The sequence below is a fragment of the Colletotrichum costaricense genome, assembly GCF_030867565.1.
Source record: "Colletotrichum costaricense strain IMI 309622 chromosome Unknown Scaffold_3.1, whole genome shotgun sequence".
Classification (NCBI taxonomy): domain Eukaryota; kingdom Fungi; phylum Ascomycota; class Sordariomycetes; order Glomerellales; family Glomerellaceae; genus Colletotrichum; species Colletotrichum costaricense.
In genome coordinates, this window is record NW_026848232.1 from 1,992,202 (window position 1) to 2,010,640 (window position 18,439).

Sequence of the window (18,439 nt, forward strand, 5' to 3'; positions counted from 1 at the left end):
CCCGAACCTGAAAGTGCGGCATAATGTCGGAAATGCCTCAACGTAGTGGTCAGCTGCGTCTAGTTTTGCCCGGCTTGTATGGTTAATCGTCGAAAAACGGATTCGTTAATGCGGGTGGCCTCAGAATCGACTGTACGACTCAATCAAGAACTTAAAATCATGTACAAAACATATGAACGCACTCAATTTGCGCTATTTTCAACCGCTCCCAACTTGCTCAAGGTCCAAGTGGTGATTGTATACCATCCTATCTTGTTCCATTCACCACCTTACCAACGCGCCTTCGCCTCGATCTAGTTCCATGACAAATCGTGCTGCAGACATTCAAGCTGCACTGAAATGAATCCGCGAGCGAGTTACGCGTGTGTAGTCGACGGTTGCATTGGTCGAAGTTGGTCGAAGATGACCCTTTTATCGGAGGGACGAAATGTGACGATGTTCAGAAAGACAGCTCATAGAATATTGCAAAAGTCGCTCTCACGATAATGACCAACCGGCGAGAGCTCAGGGGAACAGGCGTGTTTGTCTACTCTGTCTTCAAGGCTACTTGCCGAAGCACACGTAGGTGCGAGTCTACACGCTGTACCTATTGTTTGCCTAGTACAGGTCCGTGGGATGGAAATCCAGTCCCTTAGCACGATGAAGGTTTCTTAACCATACTTCTCAGCCTCATGTATGGTGTGGGCGCCGTCAAAGATAAGGCTGAGCCTGTGCTACTGCCAGGCGGGAAGGTTACAGCCCAAAGCCCCTGCTTGCATACCCGTCCGTGCCGTTCCCATGAACTGGATAAGGTATTGTGCTGCTAGCAGGCTCGAGGAGTAGCTTCGGGGACTGTTGCTGGTCCCGCATCTGTCAGATGCAAAGAAATGCAAGGGTAGTTGACATCTGCGGCAACTTGGAAAGGAAGTCGCTGTCGTAGATCATACTTTGTCCGGATAGCGACGTTCGGCGAATTGTTGCAGGCTGCTATCTCCACCCTAGGCGTAGGCTCTTGTCCTTGTTTGACGTCTCTTCGGAGTATTTTGACCTGATTCAGCCTCGTGGTAAAGTTAACAGGCCGTTTGTGCTCTTTTGACTTAACCCGAGAGAGATAATAATAGATCTCAATATCTTATCTAGAGGGTTGTTGCAGATCGTCTATCGGTAGGTGGACATGTAAACTGCAAACTCATGAGGAGTGAAGCGAGCAAAGACAGGACTATTTCACAACATCTACACGAAGAGCTCGGGGTTGGATCAATCCGACTGTCAAATCTCACCGACATGGCAGTCGCTGCTTGTCTATGGCGAAAATTTGAGGGAAAGAACTCATCGGACTACTTCAAGATGCGGTTAGGCGAATTCGGGTGTAGATGGCAATCCATGCCCATGTTTTGATTCATACAAACACGTGCATAGCCAGCCACGACATCGGTATATTGTTGTCAAGGATAAGAAGCAGTTGCGATATTTAATTAGAGATTCGTACTAGGGACAGGCTCACTGGTTCGACATGGATGATGGGTAAAGCGTAGGAGGTAGCCTATTGGACACTGAGTACAACAAACAAGAAAAAGTCAATCCTTTAATTAACCCGAGAGTTTCTCTCGCACAGTGCTCACCATGGCGAATTCATCGCCTGATCTGAGGAGCTAGAGGCGAAAACTCTGCGGAACCTTGAATTCAATCATGGCAGGACAATCCGACAGCCCAGGTTGGCATTAGATAATTGGGCAATGCATCGAAGTGTACCGGCGCAATCGATGTCTGTAGCCGAAGCCAGCCGGCCCGCGGACTCCTCGCTACTGGACAATTGCGACAAAATCGCTCCTTTGAGAATGAGTCGAGTCTCTTTACGGGAATAAGTCGTCTGACACCAAGGCAAGACACCACGCCTCATGCATGGATCTTTTCTTCGACGGGCCCGAGTCCGCGCACAATTATTCGTCGCCTGCAGCGCGTATCCTACGTCATCGAGCGAGGGAAAAAGCCTTGCTGCGGGTTCACAAAGCTGCAAAAGGACCAGTAACGCGCCAAGACACACAGAAACGGGTCAAGCGGCAGGCATTCGAGTAACGGCAAAGTGGATCCTTTTCGGTCCCGCAGGGGTGGGGCCGTACGGTATTGAGAGGGTCCACTTCGATCCACTCTACGGTTCCGTTCCAATCAAGCCGTCGGTAGCCTCCACGCCGTAGGACTCGGCGTCCTGCGCGTCGTGCCATTCTCCACTCCTCCTCAAGGTAAGACGAGGCCTTGGCAAATGGGAGCCCGTCTCTCATAGTTCTTCACCCTTGCGCCCGCCGTCGTTTGGCTTGGGGGTGCCACGGTGCCTCGCGGCTTTACTTGGGTCTGCTTTCTCAGAATCCCTACAAAACTCAATGAGAACGCCGAGAGCGCACGCGCGCGCCCAGCACCACCTGCCCTATCCTATCGGCCAGACATTGCGGCTCAAACACCACAAGTCCTTATCAGCGCGCTTGATGATCGACCCCTTCGACGTCGACCCTGAAAGATGAGCTTCTTTCAACGACGGCTCATCGACCATTGCGAGTGACATGTGCTCTCTCTCACCGGGAACACGCCGCTTCCGGTAGGCCCCTTGACGAAAAGCCCCCCCTCCGCTAACTTGCCGCTCACCGACTCAGCCTGTGGGGTCGCCTCATTTCCCCCCGTTGGAAGAACGAAAAGAAAAGTGTCCACATCCCTTGGTTGGGCATTGACTGGCGGCTGCATATAAAGTGGATAATGGTCGAGTCTTTTGAGACACTCTCGTTGGCTGGTTTTCTTAGCATCTTGCACCATCTTATTGTGCGAAACTGCGAAACTGCGACGGATAGTGATTGGCTGCTTTTTGCGCGTTTAGATGACATAAAGACAAATTTTCGTTATTTCTTTGCTCCCTCACTGGCTCATCGATGCGCTGCGCGAAAAAACTACTGCGACATGGTGTCACGGGATACTCCCAGGATTCATCCCCAGCCTCGCACCATTCTGCCTTGCTGCCTTGGTTTTGAGGGCCAATTTTCCTGCCATGTCATCCCACTGATGATTGCGGCGAGTGGGATTGCAGGAGAAGGAGTCAGGCTTTCTTCCATTGTGTGTCACTGTCGGCATCTCACCGAAACACACAAGAATAAAGGGAGATTGGCCACCTCACTGATAAACACGGCCCGGGCTCTCAGGAGCAGCGACAAGATGACCTTTGGATGAGTCTGTCTGATGCTCATTGGCTCCCTCCCGACAATCATGGTTCAGTGTCCGACACACCAAGTGGTCCCTCGCCAAACTTGCGCCCACCCACAAAGGCACGGACTGCTCCAGCTGGTTCCCATTATTTTTCCCCCAGCAAGTGAACCCTTGTGGCCCTGTGGCCCCTTCAAACAGTGCTGACAAGTGAGATTGGGATGAGCGAACGAGCCAACGACTCTGAGAATCCTGGATGTATCCGTACTCCATGCCTACTGTGTGGTGTCCAGTATAGTATGGGGGATACGTATCTGATAACCCCGCATAGAGTTGCCTGAGATGGCAATGTGTCCCTGCAGATAAAGCTGGAGATTGCGCCTCCCCCATCCTCAATCCTGCGAGGCGAACGCTGTATTCCGATATCTCTGCCACTGTGATATCGATAAGACGCAACTAGGCTGGTAGTTATACGTCTTAGTCAAGGCATACTGATTACAATCCCAGACAACATATCGATGCGGAAGACGGCGACACGGCGACGATTCCCATGTTGGCACGGGCGAGTACTCCGTCGCCGAACCCATAATCTGTAGCCCCCCCCCCCCCTCCCTCAAAGCCAAGCCAAGCCTCCCCCGTCCAATGGACAGATGCATTCAGAAGCGGACGCTAAGACAAGGAATGACGACATTGCGGAAATATTCTGCCTTAGCACCAGCGCCGCGCCGAAGGATTGGGATGGGGTCGACACAAAATCCATGGATGGCATGGGCATGGGGCGCAAACACAGCAACGCCTGCGTGCGAGATCAGGGACGAACCCAGTCAAACTCCACACAGACTTGCAACGTTCCTGGCCCTCTGTATGGATACTTTCCCTCATTGTCCCTGGATTTTCTGATGCAATCTACCTACAGGCTACGCCGAGAGCCCGCGGGTCGGGTTGGCTCAAAGTTCGTACGGGTCTGGTCTGTGGGTTGTTCAGCTGCAGAATGCAGAAAAAGCTTTTGCATTTGGGTGTGTCTACATACCTGGTAGCCCGGCGCGGCGCATTCTTCTTCTCACTCTCTTCGGTACACTGTGTGGCATGTGGCACGTTGCCTTGGGAAGAGAAGAAGTTCGCCCAGGTCGCAAAAGTTTTTCCCTGGTCGATTGACCAAACGAGACGCTGATCGATCTACCTGTCTGCCTGCTGCCACCCTTAAAACTAAACTCTCCCCCATCGAGATTCTCCTCGCGTGCCTCCATTCGAAACGTTTCGTTGCTCTCTCTCTTCCTTCCTTCCTTCTCTCCTCTCTTCGCACGCCCTCCTCTTTGTGCCCACGGTTTCCACTTGGCTTGAGCCGTTTCTTCATTCCTCCACATGCACTCAGTGGTCTCCTCCCTCCGTCTCTCGTCAACATACCTCTACGGGGAAAGAGCCTAGATAGTAAAGCCGTTGCGCTTGAACTAGCTCACTCTTTTCACCATGTCGGGTTCCGAGCAACTCAAGGGCCCGGTTGAGTCCGTCCCCAACGACAGGGTCTCTCTCGACAGCTATGGCTCCTCCGTGCGACACAACTCCGATGGCCTCCAGCGCCGCCTGAACAACCGTCAGATTCAACTGATTGCCATCGGAGGCACAATTGGTACCGGCCTGTTCGTCACCATCGGCGGCGGCCTCGCCAAGGGCGGTCCCGGAAGTCTGCTCATTGCCTACACCCTCTACGCCTGCGTCGTCGCCCTCGTTAACAACTCCATCGCCGAGATGAGCACCTACATGCCCGTGTCTGGTGGCTTTATTCGTCTGGCCGGTGTCTGGGTTGACGACGCTCTCGGCTTTATGGTTGGCTGGAACTACTTCATCTACGAGGCATTGCTTATCCCGTTCGAAATTACCGCGCTTAATCTCGTGTGCTCTTTCTGGAACGAAAAGATTACGGAGCCGGGTCCGACGGCGGGTTTTTGCATCGCCATCATCATCGCGTACGGGTAAGTCATAAACCAATTCGTGGGAACGATTGACTCTTTTTTCTCCTTTCATTTCAGGGACAAGCGACTAGACCGACCGGACTTTCTAGAGCTCGTCGTGTGCCCGCCCGTGACCCTTCTCGTTCTCCTTCTCTCTCTCTCCTCTCGCCTCGGTGGTGCTCGTTGTGTATGCATGCTAAACGTCAATGTGTGATTCTAGTCTACTGAATGTTGTTGCCGTCGGCATCTTTGGTGAAGCTGAATTCTGGCTCTCAGGCGGCAAGGTCCTGCTCATCTTCATCCTCTTCCTCTTCACCTTCATCACGATGGTCGGAGGAAACCCCGCCCACGATGCCTACGGATTCCGATACTGGAAGGAGCCCGGCGCATTCGCGGAATACATGACACAGGGTAATACTGGTCGTATGGAAGGCTTCATGGGTGCTCTGGCCACTGCCACGTTCACCATTGTCGGCCCGGAATACATCTCCATGATCGCCGCCGAGGCGAAGCACCCGAGCTTGTACATCAAGGGCGCCTTTAAGACCGTCTACCTGCGTTTCGGCCTCTTCTTCGTCGGCGCCGCTTTGACCTGCGGTATCGTGCTCCCCTACAACAATCAGACCCTCATCGACATCTACATCACCGGAACCGGCAGCGGTGGCACCGCCGCTGCCTCCCCGTGGGTCATGGCCATGGAGAACCTCAAGATCCAGGGTCTCCCCCACTTGGTCAATGCTCTGCTCTTCACCACCATCTTCTCCGCTGGTAACACCTACGTCTACTGCGCGACCCGGTCCCTGTACAGTTTAGCGCTCGACGGTCGCGCCCCGGCTCTGCTCCGCAAGACTACCAAGAACGGTGTGCCTGTCTACTGCTTCGCCGTCACCATGGTCTTCCCCTTGCTCTCCTTCCTGCAGTGCGGCAGCGGCTCCGCAAAGGTGCTCAACTGGCTGCTGGCCCTCATCACGGGCGGCGGTGTCATCAACTACCTCGTCATGTCCATCACGTACATCAACTTCTACCACGCGTGCAAGGCCCAGGGTCTCGACCGCAAGACGCTGCCCTACTGCGGATACCTCCAGCCCTACGGCGCCTACGTTGCCCTCTTCTTGCAGACCATTGTCATTCTCGTCTACGGATGGTCCGCCTTCCGCCCCAAGTTCGATGTCGGAGGCTTCTTCTCCAACTACACGATGCAGCTTGTCGCGCCTCTCCTGTTCATCTTCTGGAAGGTCCTCAAGCGCACTCACTGGCTCAAGCCCCATGAGGTGGACTTGACGTGGGACCGCCCCATTATCGAGGCCTATGAGCAGCATGCTTTGGTGCACGAGCCTCCTACCACCTTCTGGAGGGAGATGCTCCAGATGATTGGAATTGGTCGCAGTAAGGTGATCAAGGGCGAGAAGGCTTGAACGAGTAATTCTAATGATGATGGTGGATGGCGCGTGATACCCCAGTGTGCTAAAATATACGGTCGTCTACATGTATGCAGCGTAATATAAAAGTTACCATCAGTTCTTGTCCATGTTGTGAACATGTCAATCACCATAAAATTGCGTCGTTGTTTCCAGGCGCTCTCTCGCGATTGCTCAGGGCTGTCAAAGCAGTCATTGATGTCTACGCGTAAGCACGCGCATGGCCTTGTACCTCACTGCCTTGCAGCAAGTGATCGACGCGGCAGATATCCTAAGTAAGTGAGACCGTCAGCGCTAGCACTGAAAGGCACTGACTGAAACACGGCTCATTTTTCTAGGTACTTGAACACTGCCTCAGCTGCTGCGGTCATCCGAAGAGAAATGCCTCCACACAATAACTCCAAGGTAGGAGGGGGAAATGTACCTAGTTGAAATTGGGGTGGGAAGGCTAATTCACACGTTGTTGTAGTTTGCTGCACTTCTGGTTATTTATCAATCTGATTACAACCCAACGTTTTCATGCATTTTCAAGCGCGATGAGCTACAAGGCCTTCATGGCATCCTTAGAAGGAGGTGTGGGGCTTCCCGTCCCATCATCGAATATGGCTGGTTTTCAACTCCGATCTCATCCATGCATTCGATCAATCAGCTCAACACAGAGCCACGGACAGCGATCAGAGAGGTACTCACTTTGGATGAGGATGCCACGCTTCATGCTTCACTCTCAGGTGAACTTAGTGTGGCTTTGAGTGAGCTGGAACGTCCTTACATATCCCAGTATTTGAGCAATTGCACTTCTTGTGTTCAAGAATTCAACTGCTCTCAAAAGTCGTCATTCAGGCTGAGGGGGTGTAAAACAGATTCTCACACGCCTGGCGCGCACATATTTCCGCACTTTGGAGGTGCCTTCTGTTCTTACGCATCATGATTATTGCCATTGGGATAGTTGAGAGCCTCGTAATGATACCTGATATTGGTCCCCGGTTTGTCTGTTTCCAGTCTGGGCCACCTGCACTTTTGCATGATTCGCGGATTATCATGTGCTGGCACAACTGCGGTTGCACTGTGGCTTGCAGGAGCTGAGCTTCCTATGCAGCCACCCCAGAAGTCGCTGACCAGTTGGAATTGGGCCATTTCCCAAAAGGCAGTATGTCAGGCAGAGACTTTGACAGGCCGGTAGGCTACAGCAGGCAGTGGCGAACCGTTTGTCTAATATTGCAATTTTTAAGGAGACATTTTGCCCATCATCTTTAGGCTACCGTTAGTTTCAAATTATTCCTCGTACTTGAACGCTTGGATCATTCACCAGACGATGACAGTTCCGCTTACGCAAGCCTAATCACATGGCTGAGCTGAGTTTATCACCCATGGCTGGAGCAAATGAACAGTCTCATAAGGGATCTTGCACTGAATGCTTGAAACTACCGAGAAAGTTGTTCGAACCAGGCTCGACAATCTCGCATTCATTCTACAGCGGTGACGGGGCCGCTGCGAGAATCCAGCTTTCGGCTCAACAAGGGTGCCATTTCTGTACCTTGATATTCGATGCCCTTGAGGCAGGGCAGAAAGGCGACTCTGAAGTCACAATTGACAAGAACGGAATTTCACTCAGGACCCTATGGACTACCTCATGGCCCGGGTATTGGCAACCTAAGGTAGCGGATTACTCAGTACTCAGACCTGACGAGGAGCACATTACTACTCCCGCCCGTAACAGTTCTCCGGATCAAAGGCCTGGTCCTCTTTTGAAGCTGACCTGGGGTAATTGCGTCACTCATCTCCGCTTCAATATCCACTCTGATGCTAGTTCCAAGAAACCGGGGAAGCACGTAACGAATTGGGACTTGTATAGCCAAACGAAGGACTTTGAGCCAGCCGAGAAGCACTTTTCCCCCTTGGCGGCACAAGCGGACTCCCCCAAGGTGTTTCAGCTTCTGAACTTCTGGCTGGATGAATGCCAGAAAAGGCACCGCGATAAATGTGCGTACGTGGGAGAACTTGTTTTGGAGCACGAATTTGCTTCGCCTACAAGACTGCTGCGCGTCGGCGAGGAAGGCGAGAACATTGTCCTGGTGCTCTCGGCCGGTCTGAAGCGAGATGAAGGCGGCTTCGGGCCCTCTTACACCGCGTTGAGCCACTGCTGGGGAGATCCCAAAAGTGTGCCACAAACGACAAAGGCGAATCTGGAGCAGATGATGCGTGTTGGTCTTCGCTACGATGAGTTATCTCCCACATTCCAGCATGCCGTCAAGATCGCTAGAGAGCTTAATATTGGGTGGCTCTGGATCGATTCTTTGTGTATAGTTCAAGACGACAAGGCCGACAAGGACCGCGAGCTGCCACTGATGGAAATTATCTACTCCATGGCTATCTGCACTCTCGTCGCATCGGACTCGAAAGATGGGAGTGGCGGTTGCTTCCTCCCTCGAGGATCCAACCCGGATATGCACGTACGACCCTGTACAAAGACTTTTAGCGAAGTGAAGACCAAGGTCTCAGTCACCTTCCAGCCCTACATGGCAGACTGGGCCCAGTCGGTGACCAATGGGCCCCTGTTCTCCCGTGGCTGGTGCTTCCAGGAGAGGCAGCTGTCGAAAAGAATCATCTACTTCACCAAGAGTCAAGTACTCTGGGAATGCCGAGCGTCCATCGCATCCGAGGCATACCCTGAGATCAGCAGTTGGTTTACTCGATCAGAACCCCGATTTATGGCTCCGCCCTTCCGCGTAACTTGGGCTCGAATAACCGACAGAACAATGCTATACAATAGCCTCGAGCGGGTTCAGCCGTGGTTAGATGACTGGCTGCGCGTCGTCGAGGCTTATTCTGGCAAATCTCTCAGCAAACCGGAAGATCGACTTCCCGCGATTGCCGGTGTAGCAGCGCACTTTCAGCAAAACATACGCCGGCCCGACCGTTCTCTCAGCAGCTACGTAGCTGGAATGTGGTTTTGTGATCTTGCGAGAGGGCTTTCATGGAAGCCGTCCTTCGACCTTGGTACACATAGACCAGCGAAAGACAAAGGCTGGCCCCCGCCCCTCAGGAATTCCACGACATTCAATGCTATACCGGAAACACAACCCGAGCCCCTATCCGTGTGGCTTCCGTCCTGGTCATGGATATCAGTTGATGGTCGTGTGCGGTACCCTTACGCCAAAAATTCCTCCCAAAAGCCGACTGTGATCGGAATGGGCGGTATGGAATATCTCAATCCGAATGCTAAGAATTTCGACAACGTGTCGGTTCCTGAAACGCCTCTCGAACCATTCTTCGGCCGCATCTCTCTCAAGACTGACTTCGAGTTTGGGGAGCTCGAAGGGGGGATTATTGGCCTCACAAACTACACTGTTGAGACCACGATATCCGAAAAACATCTCATCAAAGATTCGATTACTGTGACTGGAATTCCCAAGTGCTATTCAATGTTCAAGCAAAGCACCAATCCGTTCAAAATCAACAGGCGGTCAGAGCCATCGGCCGGCGGCGTCATCATCATGGATACGAGCCCAACTCAGCTTCCAAAGACAAAATTATATTGCCTGAGACTCGGCAACTCCAAGAGTCTGTTCAACAACGAAAACTTGGTCGAGATTGGTCTAGTTTTATTGGAGACGCCTTACAAGTCCATGGCTGGACTTAGCTCACGATGGCATTCGAGGTCTGGTCCGGTGGTACAAAGAGTTGGCTTTTTCGAGATTGGCATGTGGGACAAGCAATGGGTCGAGAAAGCTCGACAAAGAACCTTCTATATCATATAGGTTCAATGTGGTTTTTCTTGTGTCGTCAATGGCGGTGATGTGTACTGTTTCTTACTATCAGAAGGTCACACGCTCGATAAAAATCTCGAAAGTGCTTTCAGTCATGAACGAATTTTAATAGCTTCATATATCGCACATCCAGCTTAGTGCCCAACCATAGCCTGCTGGGTTGGGTTGTATCTGTTCCCATGCGGCTTGGCCGCATCGATAATCTTCCGCATCTCCACCCTCTCCTCGTCGGAGAAAACAACGTCTCTTGATACCCAGTTCTCTTCTAATCTCTTGGCCTTTGTTGTGCCAGGAATAGGAATCATTCCCTGAGCGGCAACCCAGGCAAGGGCAATCTGAGGCAGCGTGACTCCCTTGCGCACAGCAAGCTTCTTGATCTCATCAACAATAGCCTTGTTCTTGTAGAAGTTCTCGCCTTGGAACTTGGGACCTTTGCATCGAGTTGTCAGCGTTTGTTAGACAGAGTTTCTGGTTTCCAGTTGTAACTCACTTCCACGACGGAAATCGTTGGGTGCAAAGTCGTCTGGGCTCTTGTACTGGAAGTCATCAACGAGCCATCCGTGACCCAGGGGGCTGTAAGCCACGTATGCAACTCCGAGCTCCTTTGCAGCTTCAATCAAACCGTCAGTCTCGTGGATGGTCTCGAAAGCTGAGTACTCGGCTTGAAGCGCATCGATCTTGGCAACTACGGATTGTTAGTGGGGGGTCTGAATACTTCTAAGGGTGGGACTTACTTGAGTTGGCCTTGCGAAGGGTGGCCGCTGAGCACTCAGAAAGACCGATGTACTTCGTCTTGCCCGCCTTGCGGATCTCATCGAGCGCTGTGACGGACTCCTCGAGGGGCGTGTCTAAGTAAGGTACCTGTCAGTGAACGTTTCCTCTCATCTTCCTCCATGGCTTGGAAGCTTACTGGGATCAATGCGATGAAGGTAGTAGAGGTCAGGAGTGAAACCAAGTCTCTCGATAGTGCCCTCGATGTACTGCTTGATGTGAGAAGCAGAGTTGGTGATACCGCCGGAGCCAAAAACGTCAAATCCACACTTGGAAGCGACTGGAAGAGGAAAGTCAGTTGTAGTCAATGAAGTGAGAATACTTCGAAAGCACTGACTGAACACCTTGTCCCGCACGTTGTGCTTTCTGATGAAGTCGCCGAGAAGCTTCTCGTTAACACCAGCCTGGTAAACAACCTAGTCACAAAGAGGTTAGTGCCTCGTGGAAAGCATATGTGTATATGGAGATCATGCGTAATGGTGTTGAGGGGCCTGCGTGAGAGCCATTGACTTACTGCTGTATCCCAGAATGTGCATCCGAGCTCAATTGCCTTAAGTAGAACGGGTTCAGCTTCTTCCAAGCTCAGATTGCTTCCCAGGCCGAAACTCAGGCCCATGGCGCCGAAGCCTGGCGAGTTGACTTGGATGTCCTGGAATTGGAAAGTCTTGGCCATTTTGATCGATTTTGGTTGTGGTCGTATTAGTAGCTTTGCTTTTGACGTGATTTCATAAAGATAAATGATCTGCTACTTCAATAACAGAACAAGATCTTGGCTTCGAGGTCATTTAAGATGCGTCAGTGAGTCCATTCCCAGTGACGTAACTGCAGCGAAAACGACATAGCTACGGAGTTACGGCGATAACATGCGACTGGCTGACAACTAGAACGTGGATCCAATGATCTTCGTCCCACAATATGGCGCCACGAAACTTTGCCAAACACTTCAAAACTGTGCCCGAGCCAATGAACAACTTTTACTTACACGGAAATAATTTATTCTTCTCCGAAGTCCTGGATTTAAGGATGGTAGGTAAGCTGAGGTAAACTCTCCAAAGTCTTTGTATAAGTCGCATTCGGTCTGAAAGCTTGGTCAGTGCATGAGTCGCATAACAATTCTGCTGACATCCCGTCGCTTCGGAGACGCTAAGTCAGAGAAGACCACTTTCGCCGGAATATTACCTGCTGAAGCATCGGCAAAGCGGCATCCTAGCAACAGAGCAAATATTTTTACTCAAGAACAGCCTGGACTGCCCCATGGTCGATGAATGTCTTTCAGTAGTCCGGCATATTATCTGTCTCGAGGTTCCAACGTAGTTGGCCCTCGGCTTCATACTGATCTGAAGAGCGATTATATATGCCATCTAATTCCTGTCCGCAGCAGCTTTACTGAAAACCGGATTCTAGATATATCCGTACACAACCATTGCCGAACCCACTCGGCCGAATCATGCCTGCAAGGGGAAGGAGCTTGTATTCACGGTTTGACGTGATCGATGAACAAGCAGCTAATTGATGTCACTATTCCGCAGTGGGCCTTGGCCATCCACTTTACAAATTAACTACCTCCTTTTCGCGCTGACAGCTTCGGTATTAGTAATGCTATCTCCAACTTCATAAAGCTCAAGAATCTTTGAAATATAGTACTCCGCCACACTGGATATTCTAATCATTCTTCTTATAATCTCGCTCGTTTCGCTACCCTAGGTACTCTCGCCTTATCCTTAATTGACCAACATAATGGCATTGCGACTGGTCGGTTTCCAGTTGTTGGGCCTGGCAGCTCTCCTGCTCTCACCAGCCTCATCGGCCCCTACTACTGGTTGCGATTGGCGGAACGCAAGTGAGGTCACGTCATTGCAGTCCGTCCCCGGAGCACGATCACTCGAGAACATTGCGGTTCGGGAGAATGGAAACCTCTTAGTCACCTCCACGGCCTCTCCGACCCTTTTCGACCTGTCACCTGAAGCCAAACATGCGCCGATTCCTGTTGTTACCATCGACGGCGTTAACAGTCTCCTCGGAATCACCGAACTCGGCGAAAAGGATGTTTTCTACGTCCTCGGTTCGAATCTGACCTCAACCGAAAACTCGAACGGCTTGTGGAAAGTCGACCTCCGTAAATTCCGCACCTCGCGCAACGGGACTGTGCTCCAGCCAGCTGTGCTTTCTCTCATCACGCTTGTCCCATCCGCTCTTCAACTCAACGGCATGGCACGTTTGGCCAAGAATGATACTCAGAACCTGCTCATATCCGACTCTGGCCGTGGAACCGTCCTTCGACTCAACGTAAACACCAAGCTCGTTGAGACTGTTCTTGCTGAGCCTGAGATGGCTCCAGTATCTTCGAATTCCAGCATTGGCGTCGCCGTCAACGGGATTCGCATCCGGGGCAACAAACTTTATTTCGTGAGCTTGGACCAAGGCCTATTCGGCAGAGTCCCCATCTCTCTCACAACCGGAACAGCCACTGGCCCCGCGGAGACTCTGGCTACCAACATCACCTTTGGTGACGACTTCGCTTTGTCGAAAGACGGTAAGACTGCCTATGTTGCCACCAACGGTCCTCTGGAGGTTCTCGGAATCGATTTGGTACACGGAGGAAAGACCGTCGTTGCATCCTCGCCCCTTCTCGGAGCTGCATCTTCGGTAGCTCTGGACTTGCACCACCCTCGCAAGGTTTTGTACGTGACGGGCGCTGTGTCATCTGGCAATAGCACTGTTGGGCATGTGTCTCGCGTTACTTTGAGGTGCTAGGCCGAGGAATTAGGAGAACCACAGAGTACTTCCCTCTCGTCTCTTATAGCGGGCGCGATGCTATCGTGAATAATTTGTATGCTAGGAGGCCTCTCTAATAGAATCATAGGTTCATGGCACAACCTAATGAAGATGGAATTGAAGTAACAAAACAAATGGGGTATTATTGATCAAAACTCGCTATCTAAATGCTCTTCTTCCGCTCTTCCCACCAACTATGCAACGGAGGAGCTCCCGAACATATGATGTTTATCGGCGTCTCCAACAGAAACCGATCGATGGCTTCTGGTGGACCAACGTCGAGATTGTCGAGTCGAAAGAGAGTCTGACCGTTTTCGCGTAGCATGGAGGAAAAGTTTGGTACTATTTCTGGGACTGCCAACAACTTGTAGCCCCTCTCTAGGAGGCCAGTTCCTGTCATGGCGTCGATCACAGCTTTTGCTGGTTCAACTTTGAAACGATCAGTCCTCAGTCATAGATAATAGCTGGCTGGAGTATGGTTGAAATGCATGACTTACCCATACCGTATTTCTGCATCTCTCGTTCAGTCTCGATGATCCGGTATTTGGTGAATAGGGGGTCCGTCGTCTCCAGCTTTCGTGCTTGGATATGCATGTTGAGAAGGTTCACCTCGAACGGTCCACCATGCGTGACCCACGCAGTCCAAAAGTCTTGTTTTTGAACCTTTTCAACATACTGAACCAGATCCTTGATCATGTTCTTCTCGAAAATCCATTCCACACTCTCCAGGTTCCAAAAGGCGGGTCCGAATGAGTCCATCGATCGATCTAGAACGTTTGCCGCGGCGCCGATGAGTCTCCGCATGAAATCGTCATTGGTCATTCTCGACCTCCAAATCGTAGGGTCCTTGACGTAAGCATCAAAGGTTTGGCGCATGCTGAACGGCTGCACGGCGATAGCCTCGGAGTCCAGCCAGAGCGCGTAGTCGTAATCGAGTTCCAGTGCTGCTGACATCTTCTTGATTGTCTGGTATTGGTATTTTCCACGTTCTTTTAGAAGCGCCGACGTATCGTTGCCCGTGATTTTCCCGATCGTCATAGAGTGAAAGACGGGGGGTAGGATGTCGAACATGTTGATGATGTTGATTTTCGGTTTCGGCCCGTTGATGTTCATCGCTGGCGTCGGGAAAATGCTGTAGGTTGGCCCACAGGGCTTCAACTTTTTCATCGCATCTTGGAACATTACGACCTCATTTGAATCTGACACGATGACGTGGAAATCGATTTTTGACTGATCTGTACAAAGGCACATATAAGACTGCAGGAACTCCATCGCAAGAGGCATGTGTCCACTCTACGCTCGATTAGCAATTATTATCTCTTCACCCCCAATGACCGGAACTCACAAATGTTGGGAGAATGACGGCGTACTTCATCTCCTGTAGCCTATGTGATTCTGATGTTTCGTTCTTTTTCGATCCAAGATAATACATCTCATCCTCTTCGTTAATTGCGCCATCTTGATCATACGGATTTGCATGACTTGTTTGCGTTCCAGTCCTTTCTCCAGATAAGTCATAAGAGTGAATATCGAAATGTGGCCACAGAGTATGGCTGAAGAACACCACCAACACCACAATACCACTCAGACAGCTCAAGTACAACCACCGAGCCTCTCTGGCCGACGGAGGAAAAGGTTTCGTCAATATCATGGTGTGCCGTCGTCCATTATCCTCCCACAAAAGGTTGCATCCCAAGGAAGTTATTCCACCAAAGTCAACTGCTCGCCGGTGGTTGGTATGGCGCTCACTTCCCCTTTATACCATAGCCACCAACATGTCTGTTCTACGCCGACCGGGCCCGTAGGTTTTCTGCAGCATGGTCCGCCTATCAACTTACAAATGCTTGTCCGATTTCTAGTTCAGGATAGATAGACTATGTCGGAGGGGCTATGCCTTATCGTCAGTTCATCATAGATGCCGATAGACATTGACTGTTTCGAAAATGTGAGTTGCTGGGGTTCAACTCATGATATTAACTTTACCGCTGAAACGCTCGCCCTCCGTAGAAGCCGTTTGGATGGGTCTATGCTAGCCGTGATTGCGTCTCCCCCACAGGCGAAATATCCGTCCCTATTGCCACTTGTCATGAGCTGGACCATCGGAACTATGTACAACTGAAAATGACAGTCCGTGGTGATGGAACTCAGGGTCCCCCCATGTTGTGTCGCATCCCTTTGCCTTACCGGGTTGATTTTAGTCGATTCTTGCGGGGCTGCTAAGCTTCAGAACGCCCCATCCGCGCGGCTACCCCGTCGCTCAAGCATCCACTTGCCCTCCCGCCGGAAAGCTTGTCTGATACTTGGTCGCCGCAAACAAGCGGAGGCATGCTAGTGACGCTCGGTTTCCCAGACTGGCGGGCTAGTGTGGATGGAACGGAGGATTGATGAAACCCATCATCGGTGAGGTGTCTGCTATCATCTTGTAAGTCATCTGAACAGTTCCATGTTGGCAGCGAGATCACTACGACGCAGCTTTGGTTGTGTGGTCGTATCAGTGGAGATGAGAATTGTTTGGTGACATGATGCAGAAAGGTTTACGCGGAAAATTTGATGACGTGAGAAACGAGAGCGAAGGTTTGCTCATCTTCAATCTGTTACTTATGAAATGCCGACAGCGGCCATTCAATTTCCCTGGATTTGAGTTTCTGCTCGCCGTTCGGTTTGCGCCGGTGACCCTTGACGCCCTGTACCTAGTGGTCCACTCACATTCGACTGACAAGTGGGCATAACAAAGTCTGAAGAAATTAACTCCAGAGTTTGTGTGACACTAAGAATAATACAGCAACTGGAAGAGAGCAGCGTCGTAATCCACTGTAAACTGCGTACAGCTCGTATCGTCAATTGAAGACAGCACACTTAACTACATGATCCGATAGGATTTCATAACTCTTCCCCACCTCCGTCACCGACTCGCTCGGAGTTTTCCTTTACTTGGAGATAGCGCTCCTTTACTGACACGCTCTCGTACGCATCATGGCCCCCAGCCTTCTGATACCAGTAAGCAACCACGGCGTATAGACATTTGTTGCCCGAGCCCCAGTCATTGGGCTTATACTTCTCAATGTAGGCCTCGAAGCTTTTGTGAAAAGGCACGTCATCGCACACGTGAAAGCGACAGACTGATGTATGCCCGTTAGCATCAAGCTCAATGTAAGGTTGGCAGGCATAAGCGCTGTCAAAAGTCGGAAATGGCGGTTCGGCCGCCCACGCGTAGCCCACATAATCTTCTGAACCGGTGCCAAAGGTTGACGGGAACTTTTCGCCGTCAACGAAGAACTTCTCGTCTCCCTCGCCCCACCACCAGTCGATAGACTTGTCGCCGCCGACGCCGTACCACCAGTCCTTTGATGGGACCTTGGGATCTTTCCAGCGGTTCCACACATGCATCTGCACGCCGCAGAATCTTCCAGGGCCGTTATCTAACATTAATAAAGGCCAGTCGATTTCGCGGCCTTCTTTTTTCGGCTTCTCGAGAAAGGCATCTCGGTGCCACTTGGCGTGGAACCGAAGCATGTGCTTCGCAGACTTTTCCAGTGGGCGGTGGCAGATGGTGAAGAATAGCTTCTGCTCCTTCTTGCCATCATTGACCAGCTTGATCTCAGCGCGATCGGAGAATGGCATGAACCAGTGACTGTAGAAACCACCCCCGTCTGTTGAGCCCTGAGGCAAGGAGCGGTAGGTCTGGATGCCCGGAACGCTACCAAAGAAGTCACCCAGTGGTGCCCAGACACTTGGAGACTTGTCATGATCCCAAGTGATCTGGATAGCGAGCTCCCGGAGAATCTGAGCGACGTGATGAGAGTCCTGGACAAGGTCCAACGGCACCACGCGCATGCCAGTGATTGCTCGGTTGCCCGTCAACTCCCGAACAGTATGGCTCTTACCCGGTTTGATGGTGACAGTTAATGTTTCCATCGTGTCGCCCTTTGACCGAGGCAGTGCGGACCAACCACGTTGACTCAGTTGGCGGTCAGCTGCGGCCAATGCTAGACAAGCCTCCCGATCAAAGTTGCCGTCAAAGTGCGGAAGGGTAGTGTGTTTGGGGAATGAGGTGTAAGTGAAATGATAATACGCTCCCCAGCCAGGTCCGAGGCGGATCTTGGCATACTTGTTGTACGGAATGGGAATGAAGCAGTTACGTCCTCTTGACAGAGTGGGCGTTATCGAGGGGAAGTTGTGTGGCATCCCTTGAAACCGATCGAAAAGATCCCGGAAGGGCATGTCCACAACAGGCTTGTCATCGTGCTCGTCGTCAATGAAGATCTGGATACGGCCGACATCCGGCATCGCGGACCAGGTCCGCCAGATGACTCCTGGACCCTGCTGCTCAAAGGCGACTACCCACTCGCCTTCTTCGCGAATGATGCCTCTCCCATCGTCGTTGGCGTCCCAGTCAATGTACTTGTCTTCCTTTGGGTCATAGCGTGAGGCCCGGTCATAGCTCGACATACACCCGCCGCGCTCTCCGGGCAATGGGGATTCAGCAAGACGTTCAAGGTCGTAGAGCCGTCGCACGAGGTCGGGATATGTCAAATGCATTGTTGGAAGCGAATTTTTTTTTTTTTTTGGAGGAGACGATCAAGTCCTGGGATTCGGG

General features: G+C 51.5%; 7 protein-coding genes across 7 annotated transcripts; 3 read left to right on the forward strand and 4 right to left on the reverse strand.

Annotated features, from left to right (window-relative positions):
- Nucleotides 1–2,612: 2,612 nt before the first annotated feature.
- Nucleotides 2,613–2,849, reverse strand: CCOS01_03491 (uncharacterized protein; the record flags this gene model as incomplete). The annotated part of the gene is made up of 1 exon (XM_060451677.1): nt 2,613–2,849. The coding sequence occupies one exon, from the start codon at nt 2,847–2,849 to the stop codon at nt 2,613–2,615; it is 237 nt and encodes a 78-aa protein (XP_060317942.1).
- Nucleotides 2,850–4,629: 1,780 nt separating this feature from the next.
- CCOS01_03492 (amino acid permease) lies at nt 4,630–6,526 on the forward strand (the record flags this gene model as incomplete). The annotated part of the gene is made up of 2 exons (XM_060451678.1): nt 4,630–5,132; nt 5,332–6,526. 2 exons carry the CDS (start codon nt 4,630–4,632, stop codon nt 6,524–6,526), a joined length of 1,698 nt encoding a protein of 565 aa, XP_060317943.1.
- A 1,346-nt stretch (nt 6,527–7,872) lies between these two features.
- CCOS01_03493 (uncharacterized protein) lies at nt 7,873–10,287 on the forward strand (the record flags this gene model as incomplete). The annotated part of the gene is made up of 1 exon (XM_060451679.1): nt 7,873–10,287. The coding sequence occupies one exon, from the start codon at nt 7,873–7,875 to the stop codon at nt 10,285–10,287; it is 2,415 nt and encodes an 804-aa protein (XP_060317944.1).
- A 143-nt stretch (nt 10,288–10,430) lies between these two features.
- Nucleotides 10,431–11,740, reverse strand: CCOS01_03494 (alcohol dehydrogenase; the record flags this gene model as incomplete). The annotated part of the gene is made up of 6 exons (XM_060451680.1): nt 10,431–10,726; nt 10,787–10,981; nt 11,031–11,144; nt 11,207–11,347; nt 11,405–11,483; nt 11,582–11,740. The coding sequence occupies 6 exons, from the start codon at nt 11,738–11,740 to the stop codon at nt 10,431–10,433; spliced, it is 984 nt and encodes a 327-aa protein (XP_060317945.1).
- A 1,064-nt stretch (nt 11,741–12,804) lies between these two features.
- Nucleotides 12,805–13,821, forward strand: CCOS01_03495 (uncharacterized protein; the record flags this gene model as incomplete). The annotated part of the gene is made up of 1 exon (XM_060451681.1): nt 12,805–13,821. The coding sequence occupies one exon, from the start codon at nt 12,805–12,807 to the stop codon at nt 13,819–13,821; it is 1,017 nt and encodes a 338-aa protein (XP_060317946.1).
- A 184-nt stretch (nt 13,822–14,005) lies between these two features.
- CCOS01_03496 (uncharacterized protein) lies at nt 14,006–15,493 on the reverse strand (the record flags this gene model as incomplete). Its single annotated transcript, XM_060451682.1, has 3 exons — nt 14,006–14,271; nt 14,340–15,135; nt 15,188–15,493. The coding sequence occupies 3 exons, from the start codon at nt 15,491–15,493 to the stop codon at nt 14,006–14,008; spliced, it is 1,368 nt and encodes a 455-aa protein (XP_060317947.1).
- A 1,229-nt stretch (nt 15,494–16,722) lies between these two features.
- Nucleotides 16,723–18,381, reverse strand: CCOS01_03497 (uncharacterized protein; the record flags this gene model as incomplete). The annotated part of the gene is made up of 1 exon (XM_060451683.1): nt 16,723–18,381. The coding sequence occupies one exon, from the start codon at nt 18,379–18,381 to the stop codon at nt 16,723–16,725; it is 1,659 nt and encodes a 552-aa protein (XP_060317948.1).
- Between the last annotated feature and the right edge of the window lie 58 nt (nt 18,382–18,439).